This window comes from Mauremys reevesii, linkage group 19, assembly GCF_016161935.1.
Source record: "Mauremys reevesii isolate NIE-2019 linkage group 19, ASM1616193v1, whole genome shotgun sequence".
NCBI classification, from domain to species: Eukaryota; Metazoa; Chordata; order Testudines; family Geoemydidae; genus Mauremys; species Mauremys reevesii.
The window spans coordinates 15,068,251-15,083,082 of NC_052641.1; the positions used below are offsets into that span (position 1 = coordinate 15,068,251).

A 14,832-nucleotide genomic window follows, 5' to 3' on the forward strand; every position below is an offset into this window, starting at 1 on the left:
ATTAGGATAGTGAAGTGCTTTGACACTTACTGCTGAAAAGCACTTTGCAAGAGCTTGGTGTTATTATTTGAAACATCTTCCCCTTCGAGGGATAGTTTTTGCTTACACAGCTGCCACCAGGCACACGGTTCCAAACGACAGCATTCACTCCTGGCCGAGCAGTGCTGAACTCCTGGGGCCAGATACCCAAAAGAGCACAGCACGCTGGGTGCTGAGCACTGTTGACACTGGTCCCAATTGCAGGTGCTGAGCATTGAAAATCTGGCCCCTCATGTGGACTGCATGTGGGTCTGTGAGCCAGGAACTCCTGAGTTCTAATCCCAGCTTGAACACAGGCTTCTCTCTGACTTTGGGCAAGTCACATCCCTGCTCCGTGCCTCAGTTTCCCCACCTGTAAAATGGGGATAATGGTTATCCACATGCTGGACTAATGTCTATAGAGTGCTTTGAAGACTAAAAACATTCTACAGATGCTGTTATCACTTGCCACCTGCTCCCTGAGATGGCCGTGTGTCATTTGGCTCACTTGCACTAAATCAGTTCTTCACCCTGTACTTTGTACAGTTTTGAATATGCAGTTGATAAATTTACATATGCAAAGTAGACATGCCAGTTGGTGGTCACTTTTCACTGATTCTGTTTTTAAAGGCTTATATCCCCCCAAAAACAGTTGCTGTGGGAACTGCTGTGTAACTCCAGTGCCTGGTAACCGGGGAGGCTACTGAAATGCTGATTTTTGTGCTGCCGCCTGCTGCGCTCTCTGCAGCAATCCCACAAGTCAATCCATTGGCTTTCTGCAGCAGCTGGAGCGTCCCTGCAGCAGACCAGCTGCCATATTTCCAGTGGTCTTGTAACTAAACCACTGGCCACTTGAAGTGGACATTTTTGTGCCAGTCCAAGCTGAAGTTGTGCTGGCCATTCTGCCCAAGGGGTTTTTCCTTCACGGGGGGCCTGCTCATGTGTCTTTGTCTCTCACGAGCTTGATGCACCTGCTTGATTAGCAGCAGATGATGGTTCGGGGGTCTCAGCACTAGAGTACAGAGGCTGGCTATGGGGTGGGCATTAGCTGTGAGCTATTGAGGCAGCGTTTCTGACTACACTTCTGGATCCTGCACCAGAATGTAACACAGGGATTCCCAACCTTTCTCATCGTGTGAGGCACCTTTTAATAGAGAGCGTCTCCTAGGACCCTCCTTTCCTGTGTGGTGGTGTGGGCTGCTTTCCCTCCCACTAAGGATCCTGGGTCCATTACAACAGTCGCTCCCAGGGAGAAGTAGCATTAGGAACATCATGTATTTTTAGCTCCTTTTCATGCGGTTTAGCAGCTGGAAATGAGGAGGAGGAGCCGATATCACGTGACCAGCCAACTCTTCCCAGCCCACCAGCAAGGGCTCTTTGGATCGCAGTTCGGGCACCTTGGCATTAATGCTTTACAGCAGAACTGAGCTGCGTTGGCAGGTCTGCTGGGGACCCGGACCTGGAATAGCAAGGCTGTTGCAGGTCAGGCCTGGGGTGCGTTGGCAGACTTGTGTGTGTGTGTGTGGGGGAAGCTTGATCAGCACTTGCAAAAATCATTCCCGTCTCCTCTGATGTGTGTAGGTGTCTCTCTTTCATGAGCCGTGAAATTCACTGGCCAGCGTTACAGAAGAAGTGAGAGCGAACGCAGTGCAATGGAGGCAGCAAATGTATGCACTGATCTGATGCATAGTCACACACATGCTAACGCACCTCCACACTGGCCTGCCCCAGCAGAAAAAAAGAAACCAGGGAGGGCAAGGCCCGATGGATGGGGGGGGAGGGCGGAATCTCTGCCAAGACTCTGATCAAAAGCCTCAGCGCTGAGGAAAATGCGCGGTAAGTATGAGCTGCTTGAAAAGATCATGGAAAGCCTCAGCACCACTTTAGCAGGCTGCAGCCACCTCCCTGTGTTTCCCGACTGCCCTCAGGTTACTGTTATCTTTCCCCTCCGTTGGCTGGTGGAACCAGACTTGGCAGCGCTTGGCCTGGGAGAAGGATTCCAAGGGGTGTAACCGGAGCCGGATTGTAGGGCTAGTGGTGGTTGGTAGCATTAGCTGGTCTTTTGTTAACGCACAGGCAGCTCTCCCTGGCTGTCAGCTGCCTTATCAACCAATTTACATCCTTGGCCAAACCTTTTCCGCTTTACCCTGAGGCCCCCTGTCCTTCCTGCTACCAATCCAGAGCTTTGCAAATGCCACAACTTCTCTCCCTGTTTCCACGGGGCCTGGACAGGTGGAATCCAGGCATCAGCATCATTAAAAATCCTGACATGGTTGGAACCGCCCCAAAATGGGTTGCTTGGAGCTTGGTGCTAGAAGTGGGTGAAAGGTCAGGGGAGGCAGCAAGGTCAAGAGGACAGAGCTCCTAAAATCTGACCTACAATTGAATCCTGGCCCTGCCACTGACTCCCTGGATCCACTGGGCAAGTCACTGGGGGGAGGTTCAAAGGAGCGTTGGGGAGTGAGGGCTTCCAGCCTCAAAAAATATTAGCCACCTAATTTCCTTTGAAACTTAATGGGAGCTGGGCATATAACTCCAGTAGGCACTTTTGATAACCCCAGACTTGGCCTCTCTGTTCCTGTTTCCCTGTCAGGGGAAGAGGATAATTGATTCTTGTCTTCCTTGCTAGGGAGCTATGGTAGATGATGGGATCTGCTTCAGCAAAGCTCTGAAACACGTGCTGAACTTCCGGCCAGTGTCACTGAAGTCGAGGACAGTGGTGGAAGTTGAGCACACGGTTAAAGTGTTCGGTGGAACTGGGTCTCGGTTCTTAGACTGTGTTGCATGCCAGGTATTTTAATGGTAATTTGTAATAATGACTTATTAACAGATCTGGGCTGATTCACAAGCCACTAAGGAGAAGAGAGGCCACCTTCCTGTTACTGAACCTGCCCCCTGGGCTGGGCAAAATGTTTGCAACCAACTTTGAAGACCTTGAAACATGAGGCTTTCACATCTCATTTGGACTTCACACAATCTGTCCAATTTAATGAGAGCCTCTAACTCACCCCTCCCAACGCCTGCCCACACCTCCTCCGTCTGGCAGGGCGGATGCACCCTGTACTAGCAGGATAATAATAGTGATTCCTAGCTCTGAAACACCCCGTGTCATCAGTAAAGCTCAGAGTGCCTTACAAAGGAGGGCAGTATCTTCTCCCCATTGAATAGGGGAGAAACTGAGGCACGGAGAGGGGAAGTGACTTGCCCAAGGTCACCCAGCAGGCCAGTGGAACAGCTGCGAATAGAAGCCAGATCGCCTGCTCCCCAGACCAGTGCTCTATCCACTAGCCAACATAGCCTCCCATATGGGGCGCAGCCGTGTCCCCTGGTGCATTACTGGTGGGCAGGATTGAGAAATGGCTCCACCCACTCACCTACCCAGATGCGTGGGGTGGGGGAGGAAGGAACGCAGCAGCCGCACGGGGGCTGATCTCCCTCTCTGGGGAGGGGCCGTTAGGCTGGCGTGGTGCGTCTGCAGAGCTGTATCCCAGCAGACATCTCCCAGAGCTGACCGTACCCCCTCACGGCCAATGGTGTGTGTGTAGGAGGGGAGAAGGGTGCTGTCTCCTCCCATCTTCGACTGCTAGGGCAGGCTGACTTCACAGCGAGGGGGGGCACTGACAGAGGCAGTGTCCTGTCTGATTACGCGGAATGGAGACCACTGTGTTCCTGCATCCACAGCCTTGTCCCGAAGGAATCTTGGGTTCCCCCCCCCGACACACTTCTCCATTTTCCATGGGATTAAGTATCAATGAATCAGCTAGTCTGATTTTTAACCTTGCTTCAAACGGCTTCCACAGGCCCTTTCATGTGCATTTCCTTCTCACCCTGGATTTCTCACGGCTGGGGGAGACAGGATAGAGGGGTTTAACATCCCAGGCCAAAGATACCCATGTGTCCCACTCTGGTACCGTCCCTCTCCCCTTGTGGTCCTGGGTGCCCCATTCTCCTGCAGGTCCTGCAAAGTTCCTTCCAACGGCAAAGGGATAATAGAGGCTGCTCTCTGCAGCCTGAAACCGTAGCCACTTGCCTTTGTCAGAGGGGAATTCGAGGCTGCGCTGCAGAGATGATTTCGGGGAATTGATTGAAGTGGCAAAGGCAGGCAGCATTTGGAGATGAGGTCACTGGTGTTTTGCCTGCAAAGGGGGGAGTCTCTTCAAACCCATTCCTGGGAACTCCACAACCAGCAGACACTTTGATCGTATTAAGCGGTTCAAACCCTGCAGCTCCCGGGTGTAATCAGCTGGGTTCTTTTGGGCTTGGCTTCTTTTTCGGGTTGCTGTGCCTCAGGCTGTTGGCTCATCTGAGCAGCAGGGCTGTGTGAGGAGCTTTGGAGCTCTCCCCTTGGTGATAAGAGAAATGAATGCGTCTATGACGGATTAACCCTTTCCTTTGCCACGGGCTAAGCCTACAAATGTTTGTCCCTGGTCCCGCACCTCCTTATTATTATTAATTTGTATGATGGTGGCATCTGGAGGTCCCAGCTGAGACTGGGGCCCTGTTGTGCTAGGTGCTGTGCAGACACAGAGTGGGAAACACTTCCTGCCCCAACAAGCTTCCAATCACAGAGGGGGAAACTGAGGCACGGGGAGGGGAAGTGACTTGTCCAAGGTCATCCAGCAGGTCAGTGGCAAAGCCAGAACTGGAACCCAGGTCTCCTGAGTCCCAGGACCTGCCCACAGGGCCATACTGCCTTTCCCACCGGAGGGCAGGAAGTAAACAAGTTGCCTGCCCCCCTATCTAGGGAACTAGCTCTGTGTTGAGCAAATCTTGGCACGTATACATGAAGGCACGGGCTGCAAGCGAGCACAGAATCGACAGCTGGGGTCCACCGAGGAACACACGACACCGTAGCAATGGCATCATTTTACGGATCAGCCTCTCTGCGTCTCTTCTTCGGCCGCAGCACCTTGCTCCTGGTTGGCCATTGTTCTGGGCCTTGGTCCAGCCAGTGCATAGAGCAGTTCCCTGGGTCTTTCGTGAGCCTTCACTGTTCTCCTTAGAGCAAGGACATGGAGCTGCAGAAACTCCTGGCTGCTCCTGACCTGCTGGGAGACATCAGGCAACGGGGCAGGTCACTTCACATTTCTGTGCCACCGTTTCCCCTCCTAGCCTGTGTCCAACTATTTCGATTGCAAGTGCTTTGGGGCAGGGACTGTCTCTTACTCTGTGTAGCTGCAGTGCCTGCCTCAGTGGGATCTCTAGGTGCTACTGTGATAGAAATGATAATGGAGAGATGATTGGTTGGGACTAGTGTGCCGTAGCAAAGGGCAGTCCAAGTGGCAGAAGCCCCAGTTAGTTCTAGGCTAACAGAAGGGTCCCATCCATTCCAGCTGATGCTGGGAGGTTAGTGATGATGTCTCTTGCCTCTATTTCCTTGTAAATTGCAAACCATTTTGATAGAAGACTCCCCGCACCCGGGACTCTGGTACCGTCCCTGTGGATTCTACTGTGTTACCTGCCTTTGCCAGCCGGTCGATGCCCTGGATTGCCAGACACTCTGACTTTGCTAAGCATGTTGTCTCATGTTGCTCTTGGAAATGTTGAATCCGCTGAATGGTTACATTCCTCCAGGGAATCAGAGAGTCCTGCCTAGAACTGCCTTGCTTTGAGCGTTGGCTTTAGTACACAAACCACAATGAAATTATGGTGCTGGTGCCCGGGGGTCGGTGGTTTCTGAAAACGGACAGAACTTTGTTTAGCAGAGATGAGCACAGTGTAGAAGATACATGTGACTTTGGACGGAAAGGGATCTTCCATTATTCACAGAAAATCGCCCCGTTGTTTTGATGTTTCTGTATTTATGGTAATGCACACAGTGAAATCACGGTAATGCTTGAAATGACCAATGAACAGCCTGACTGCATGTAATCAATACCTGGATTCAAGTGAGTAGTGGCTGAGACGGGGAAGGGAACTCCCAAATTGTAATCCCTGCCTTTACTCTGGTTTGCTGTGACCTTGAGAGGGTCCCGTCACCCTTGTGTGCCTCAGTTTCCCCATTGGTGGCATTTTCAGGCTGTATGGTCTTGTCATTGCAGAGGAGGAAGTTTCCAGCATCAGCACCAAGGGGTTTGATCATTCTGGTTTTATACATTATTATTTGTATTACAGTGTCACCAACTGAGCTCAGGGCCCCATTGTGCTAGGCTCTTCATGCGCATAGTGAGCGATATCCCTGCCCCAAAGAGCTTACAACGTAAACAGCCTCGACAGACAAAGAATGAGAGAAAGGAAGTGCCGTTATCCCATTTTTGTGACGGGGAAACTGAGTCATCGAGCGATTAAGTAACTTGCCCAAGATCACACTGGAAGTGGCAGTGCTGGGAATTGAACCCCCATCCCATGGGACCCAGTTCAGTGCACTAAACACAAGATCAGCCTTCCTCCCAAAGATTCCCACCTTGAAATCTCTTTTAGGATTTCCCCCCCGATCCCAGATTTTTCAGCAATGTCTTGTTTTTTCCTGCCCGTGTCCGTGGTGACATGATGCCGTTTTGAGCAGCATCCAGTTGCACTGGGACATGTTACCCTTACCTGCAGTCTCTTAGCACAGCTACTATTTGCTGTGTGTGTCCTGCAGGGCAAAGTGAGGATGGTGGTAGCCTACAGACCCCAGCAGCAGAACTCCCCTCTCTTTGATCTTCCCTGGTGCAGACTCTGACGTTGTCTTTATTTCCTAGCTGCTGGCCATGGCTCTGAGCTCCATGTGCTGTGGGTAAAGCTGCACCTAGAGGATCTGCACAAAAGAGTATAAAAAATGAGACTTTTATCTATCACATGGGCCTTTCGGAACCTCCCATCTTCCTCCTCGTATGCTCCCCGCACTATACTCGGTTGCACGATAATTTCCCCAGGGAAGCGGTGGAAGCTGCAGTGCCTGATGTTTCAAACTAGACTGGACAAGATCCACTCGAAATGTTCCACAGGAGATAATCCCACACTGGCCAGGAGACGGCTGGTTATTCTCCTGCCACAGGTCATTTCCATCCCTGACTTGTGTGATAGACGCTGCCTGGTGCCTGCTATTTGGCCTGAAGGCTCAACAGTCAGCAGGCGGGCTGGGTTTTTGTTTTGTCTGCCTGAAGGAGGTTATCTTGGTGCTCTGGGAGTGGGTTTTCTTTGCGTTGCTCTGAGGAGCTGTGAGCAGGTATTTGTACCGACCTGTCGTGTTATCTGGCCCTTGTGAAGCCTCATGCAGCCTGAGGTGTTACAACCTCTCGTTAAAGCAGTGCTATTTTTACAGCAAGCCACAGTGTCCTTCTAGCTGTAGGGAAGTATGTGCCTGTGTATTAAAGTCAGAAGAACCTCCAGAGAGCTAGACAGGCTCCAGGTGGTGCTCTGTAAATGGTGCATATTGTAACAAATCCATACCCATCTAGGATATTATGCTGTGCGCCATGGATGCTTATAACCTCACCGCAACAGAAGGGACAGAGCTCAGATTCTTCTGCTCCAAAACCTCTGTCACTTGAACTAAAAGAGAATCTCCATTAGGTGCTAGCAGTATGACACACAACTGAGCAGTTCTGATTCCATCCAGTAGAGGGCAGTATGCAGGTGAACATGACCCAGTCCCCTTACAACACGCTTTCCTTTTCCACTTGGTAATTAGATTGAACTCACTCCAGGCTCTGCCCCGTTCTGTCTTAAGCAGAATGCAAAGCCCAGTAATGGTCGAGTTGAACTTTCAAACCAAATGATCCTCAGAACAGGTTTGCCCATCCCTTAGAGCTGATCCTGCGAGCGGTCTGTGTGCTGCTCCGTGGATGAGCAGGGCTGGGAGACACATAGAAGAGGAAAACACAGTACCTTTAACTCATGATCATCAGGGCCAGGAACCCCATTTCTGTCACCCTGCTGCAACCTGTGAAAATGTTAAACAGACCCTGATGATCCTTTTCCCCACCCTTCCACCTCCTGTGCGGGGGAGCTCGCAGGAATGGGAAGGAGGTTATTTAGGGCAATCTCTGAAATGGACAGGAGTTTACAGAGCCGCGCAGGCAGTGGAAAGGAAACCCAGCGTGCTTCAGTGATGGCTGCAGTGTTCATCAGCGCTTCCTTTCCTGTAAATATTATTCTAATGCCGGCTGCCGCGCTACCTAAATCAGAAAGAACCGCCGGCAAAACTGCAAGAACGAATAAACATTTCTGTCCTTTGTCCACGCTGCCCCTTCTGCGGGTTAAGGTGGAAGATTTATAGCTGCCATGGTTTGTCTCCATCTGGACAGGGGGCCTCGTGAGGCAATCATTCCAGGCCACATGGTGCCAGGCAGCTTACAATGTTAACCCGTTGGAGTGGTGGACCAGGGCAGTAGCTCTGAGCTATTGACGGCTTCAGGAGGGTGCTGCATGGCTGTATCCAGTTCTAGTGATCTAGAGATCCGGTTTATCCATTTCTCCCCAGCGGCTCTGCTCACTCTGTTCTCATGGTACTTTACCTGCACACAATGTAAGACATGGTGAGGCTACTAGCTAGCACATCCCAAAATGTTCGCCTGGCACTGGTCATTGAGTTTAATGAGCCAGGGTGGATTTCACCCAAAGTCTTACAATCCCCCTGTCACAGATTTGGTCAGGCGGCCCTTTGCTGGCCACCCCCAGACTGCTGTGAGAGACAGCTACATCTCTGGGTGCCTGGATTCCCCCAGTGGTTTAAGCTTTTGGGGCTTGAAATAAGTCCAGGCACTGCCCCACTGTTGGAATCCCTAGGCACACTCGTGGGGTGCAGCTCCTTTGTCTAGTGCCCCATCCTGAGAACTGGAACCTGCTGCCAATCCTCTCGGGGTGCAGAGCTGACCCTCCGGTTCCCCCACGGGGGCGCACAGCCGTGGAGCATGCGACACACACAGAGCCCAGCACATATTGCTCTTCTATGTAATGCACAACGCACAAGAGAACTCAGATCATTTAGAAAACTACAAACCTCATAACAACAATGCCCCCCGCTTAGTGCAACCTGCCCTCGGCCACCCTCTGGGCTCCGGACAGCTGGCAGGGTCCCCCTGCTTCATCCAGGCCTCTGCATGTTGGGGTGCTTCTCCCGCATGGAGGCTTCTGCCCACTGCTTCTAGGACGTTCCTCTCTCTGCAGTCTGCCCCCAGCCTCCATTGCTGGGTGACTCTCTGTTTAAACCCCTGCCTGGTCACCTGGCCTCTTTTGTTCTGCACCTGGTAAATTTCCACTGCTCCTACTTTCCCCGCTCCCTCCCGAGGGGTAAGATAAAACTGGTGTTCCAAGGATGCAGCTGCTCTCTGGCATAATACGGTGACCAGAGTACCCTCGTTTCCAGCGAAGTACCTTCTCATTGGCCTCAGTCTGGAGTGCATCTGCTGCGGGTCCTGTCAGCCATGGTGGGGCCACATACCTGTAGGCTTTCCATGGCGCGGTAATTTCATGATACAATTTCATAGTATCAACCAGAATCCACAAATGGTGGAGACAGATTCCCAGCTACCCACCCCCCTCCGTAGAGCTAGGCCTGTATTGTGAGGCTGGTTTTAGAGAGGTTTGTCTGGCATCATTTAATTAGTCTGTAGAGTCCAGGAGAGAACTCAAAAGCCCCTCGCGTCTCCACAGCCCCTCGGTTCTGTAACTCGGTCTATTTGCTGAGATGCGGATGTTGGCCAGTGGGTTTATTCTCAGTGCGAGCCGTGGGGGTGAAATGGAATGTTTCGTTGCTGTAAATGTAATGAGGGGAAAAGCTCACTGAACTGTTCAGAGGGATTTTCCCGGTTTCGAAAAGAAATTCTCATGGGAAGTGACTGAGAACAGTAACGAGGCTGGAACTGTTTAATGGCTGTCGCTATTAGGAAATGCAGAGCAAACAATTCTGAGAATGTTCTGCTTCCCGGGGGCAGCCTCATGTGATGTACAAATGCATGGGGATCCCGGGGAACAGCTGAGAGTTGGGCTCTGGACACTTTGCCTGGTGGTCACACCCAGTCTCCAGGCCTGTGTAAATACATGGACCCTTCTGCTCAGTCACACTGACGTACACACACAGTTAACCCCATTGACTTTGATATCTGGCTGTTAAGGGTGCCTAGATGACACCGGGGTATGGCGGCTAGGTGTTACCATTGTCCTAGGTGGTAAAATGGCCTGAGCTCTGTCTACGCTAGCGCTCCCGCTGCTGGAGCTGCACCAGTGGAAGAGAGCCTAATGCAAGCCAGTCCCTGCCTTTCAGGGCACATTCCCCCTCCTCGGCTTGACCCGGGCAGAGGCTGCTGTTCTCAGCCTGCGTAGTCCTGGCAGAATGGCCAGTGAGTGTTCTAGGAACACCGTTAAAGCCACAGCAGGGCTGCCCAGCTATAAACAGAGGGTTGGGAAATGCACAAATTAACAGAGCTGTGTCGTGTCTGGGGTGTTTCCTATTCCTGGTCTGTTAGTCCGATGGTTACTGTTATCTATTGCACACGAGGGTATCCAGGGTGGGCCCTTTCACGTCTCTCTTATAACCTTAGCTACGAACAAGTCCTGATGGGCAGAGATCGTAACCGTGCACCCGTAATGGACCCTTAACCTTGTTGTTGTTGTTAGTTTGTATTTTGGTCACGCCGAGAGGCCCCGGCCGAGATCAGGGCCCCGTTGTGCTAGGTGCTGTACATACAGGAGCTCACAGTCTAAGCACAGGGTCTGGATCATGTCCTAGTGCAAGGCAGATGAGCAAGGCAGTAATTATTGCCCTCTCCTCCCCCTGCACAGCCCGTGTCAAAACCCAGCCCCACCCCAGGAGCATGGGGGCGAGGCTCTCCTCCCCCAGGAACAACCCAGGGTGGAGAGGGAGCAGGCAGCGGGAAGACATATGGCTCCCCCTCTCCCTCTGCACCACCCAGTAGTGGAACATACCCCACTCCATAAAAAGATGGTGCAAATTATTCTTGGAGCAGGGAGCCCTGGGAAGACTATAGCCCAGGGGTAGGCAACCTATGGCACGGGTGCCGAAGGCGGCACGCGAGCTGATTTTCAGTGGCACTCACACTGCCCGGGTCCTGGCCACTGGTCTGGAGGGCTCCGCATTTTATTTAATTTTAAATGAAGCTTCTTAAACATTTTAAAAACTTATTTATTTTACATACAACAATAGTTTAGTTATATATTATAGACTTATAGAAAGAGACCTAAGAACGTTAAAATGTGTTACTGGCACGCGAAACCTTAAATCAGAGTGAATAAATGAAGACTCGGCACAGCACTGCTGAAAGGTTGGCAACCCCTGCTATAGCCTCTCTGAGGCACAGCGCCTCCTGGTGTTCCTCTGGGGTGCCTCGCCTAGGCACCGCCCCTTTCTACGGTCTGTCTGCTAACAGCACAATCCAGCCCAGAGCGGTTGTGTGCATGCAGCTTGCTATGCATCCTGCCAGTACCCATCAGCGAGTGCCACCAGCTCCAGGCAGTAGTTTCAGTTCCATTAACACTGCCATTGAGAGTAATGCCTTGCTCATTCTGGAGCCAGCCCGCTGGCCATCCCAGATCACCTTGGTAAGGTGGCAGTGTTCTTCATTGTGCCTTGTTACTCCTGAGGGGCGTAGTTGGGAAAACAACATGTTTCAGTGGTAGAGAAGCACAGATTTTTTCCATTGGAACTCAACTGAGTACATAAAAACGCAGGAGGGCCTTTGGCACTCTGCCTTCTGCTCAGTAATGTCTGTGAGGAGCGGAAGAGGGGGCACTCAGTGGGGAGACACAGCCACCCTAGTTCACTGGAATTGGAGCTGAGCAAAGTATTCCCTGGAGACAAGTGATGGGACCCGTTTCCCCATCACAAATTACCCACAAGCACACTTTGATCTCAGCGTTTCCCATGAATGGATTCCAGCCTGCAGATTGGCTCTGAACCATTCAGGTATTTGCTGTCGCGAGTTCAGCTGGTCAAAAGTCAGTTCTGCTCCCACATTGGTTGGCACCCAAACCCGAGGCCGTGCCAGCGTTCGCACCTTTGCACAGCTATTCAGGATGCTTTCCCTTTCTGTGGGCATTTTTTCAAACAAATTTTTCCTTGCATGACTCTGCAGAAAGCAAATGAAAGGGGCTGCATATACCATCAGTCACTGGACGGATAATTGTCACATATATTTGTCCAGTTGTGGTTGGATCTGTAGGAGAGGAGGGAAGATGTTCTGTCAAACCAGCTGCATTAACAGTACTGTTACTCAGCTCTGCCATAGCACCTCCCAGCTGTGGGGTTTAACTCACTTGCCAGACATTTGTTAAAGCCTCACGCCGTTCCTGCATGGTAGATATCCTCCCCCTTTTACAGATGGGGAAACTGAGGCACGGAGCATTGACGGGACTTGCTCGAGGTGTCACAGCAAGGCAGTGGCAGAGCCCAGAATAGACACCAGATCTCCTGACTCGAGGCCCTGCGCTTGCTGGAGCTCAGTAGAAAGAGAACTGAGCTGCGTCGCTCTGCTGAACTTGTTGCAAGGACCAAAGGGGAGGGCACGTTTTGGGGAGCCCTTTCAGTCATCACCCTCAGCCCACAAGCACCCATTGGCATTACAGGGAATCAGAACGTTTTACCTCCTGCTATAACACGGAAGAGTTAGTCAATATGATGTCTTCCTAGGAGGATGAAGTCTTTCATCCTTGTCAGACTGCGGAGTGGTCCACTAGCTGGGGCGTAGTGTTGTGAGTCAGCAGAGCCGGGGTCTGGTCTTAGACTCTGCCAAGAACTTGCTGTGAGGCTCCATGCCTCAGTTTCCCCATTTTGAAAACGTGCCTCGGTTTCCCATCTTTAAAAGGGGATAATGACCCTGACCTCCTTTGCAGCGTGCCTTGAGAGGCATGGATGGAAAGCACTATTATTCAGATGTTAATCACTATGATTATTTTATGTATACACTTAAGGAATCCTCAACCAAAATGGCCTGGAGCAGCCGTTCTGAAGATACCCGACCTTTTCATTCCACTCACAGAGCTCCTGTTAAAGTCAGTGGGAGCTCTGTGAAGGGACCGGAGGATGTCTTTGGCCTGTTTATATTCTGGTGCGGGTACAGAGACTTAAGGTAACTTTGGTGCTGCTCTGTTAGGCTGTGACTGCATTAGAAGCGCTTCAGCGGCACGACTGTAGCCGCACCGATGTGGCACTTCTTTCAGCGCGAGAAGAATTGTTCTGTTAACGTCGGGGTGTCTACATTGAGGCTTGGGTTGGTTAAACTACCTCTCCCAGGAGTGTGAATTTTCCATAACCCTGAACAGCACAGCTGGGGCCACTTCACTTTCTTGGGTTGACCAGTTCTTAGATTGTTGCCTTGAGACTTGCATGGTAACTGCCACTAAGTGAGATTACAGAGCAGCAGCGGATAGCGGGCGTTAGCATTTCAGAGCCGAATCTCAGCAGATAGGTAATTGCATAATGTACTCCAATGGCAGGGCTGTGTACATGTAGCTTTAATTACTTGCAGGGTTCCTGTAATGCGCGTATTCTGCTCTGTGAGGTCTCTGGACTAATGCGTTCAGCACTTTTCATCTTGCAAAGCACTTTGCAGAAATTAACTTAGCTTCGCAAACCCTACTGTGAGCCAGGAAAACATGGCTGGAACCAGGCAGCATCAAAGCAAGGATTAGCACTCAGGCATTGCGTGCCCAGCCCTACGTTCAGATCACGAGAGCGGTGGGCTGCCCCCCAGCACTAAACACCAATAAAAATACTCCTTTGTCAAGCAGAAGGTTTGATCGGTGGGCTAGAGCTGCTTGTAATAAGAATTAATACCTCGCTTTGGTATGGCACTTTCTAGCTGTAGAGCTCATTGATCCATAGATTACCAGTGGGGAAACTGAGGCACAGAGCAGGCACGTGAGTTGCTAGCAGACCCAGGAATAGACTCCAGGTCTCCTGACTCCCACGCCCTGGCCACTAGACTAGACTCCCTCCACGTGTCTGGAGTGGAGGTGGGCTTGTGAGCATTCTGTAGCATGCAGAGATGGAGCAGGAAACTAGTAAGATGTGAAATACATTGCCAGTGTGGTAGGATTGTAGCATCAAGGAAGGGGATTGGCCTGCTGGGAACAGCTCCCCTTTGTACCCATTGTATTGTGCCATGTGCCAAGTGCTGCCCTGGTGACTGCATGCGCAGAGGAGAATGGCAAGTGAGGTTTCTGCCAGGGCGAGCCCGCCGGCTGGAAATCCTCGCAGGGCTCCGTCAGGGGAGTATTGGAAACCTCGAGAGATCGCCAGCCACGCCCTGCTTCGCTTTGGTTCTTCTGGCTGCTTGCTCAGTTGGTCAGTGCTGTGGAGAGCCAAGATTCAGCCTGGCACCAGCCTCCAGGGGCACGTGGCTGAGATACAAACGCAGCACCGTGTCTCTGCACCACCTGCTGACACCAGACGGGCGCCTCCCACAAAACACCAGTTGTCCTGTCACGGAACCGCGCAGGCTGCGGAGCTGCTCAGGGAACGCACAAACCATTTTAAAAGTGGGGGGAGGACACCGGCCCTCAGGAATGTCTCACTCTCTGGGTGGGCTGTTTGTAATGGCAGAGAAAGCTCAGCCCTGGGGTAAAGGAACCGGGCTGTGAAGAGAAGCAGTAGCACAGCAGAAATGGCCTCAGCTGGGTCAGTGGAGGGGATGTGGGTGTGATGTGCCCAAGCTACCGATTACTCTTCTTTCTTTCTTTCTTTCTTAGGTACAAGGGCTTCATCAAGGACTGCCCCAGCGGACAGCTGGACGCCGCTGGCTTTCAGAAGATCTATAAGCAGTTCTTTCCCTTTGGCGACCCAACGAAATTTGCAACCTTCGTTTTTAACGTCTTTGATGAAAACAAAGTAAGTCGGTGACTGAGAGCGGCTGAGCTCCCCTGGCCCTCAGT

The 14,832-nt window shown here is 51.6% G+C and overlaps 1 protein-coding gene across 1 annotated transcript in view; it reads left to right on the forward strand.

Moving 5' to 3' along the window:
* The window catches only part of NCS1 (neuronal calcium sensor 1), an 87,902-nt gene that overhangs the window by 62,365 nt on the left and 10,705 nt on the right, over nucleotides 1–14,832 (forward strand). Inside the window, exon 3 of the mRNA XM_039507070.1 lies at nucleotides 14,650–14,788. Coding sequence (XP_039363004.1) covers nucleotides 14,650–14,788 — 139 coding nt within the window. The remainder of the gene's footprint in view (nucleotides 1–14,649; nucleotides 14,789–14,832) is intronic.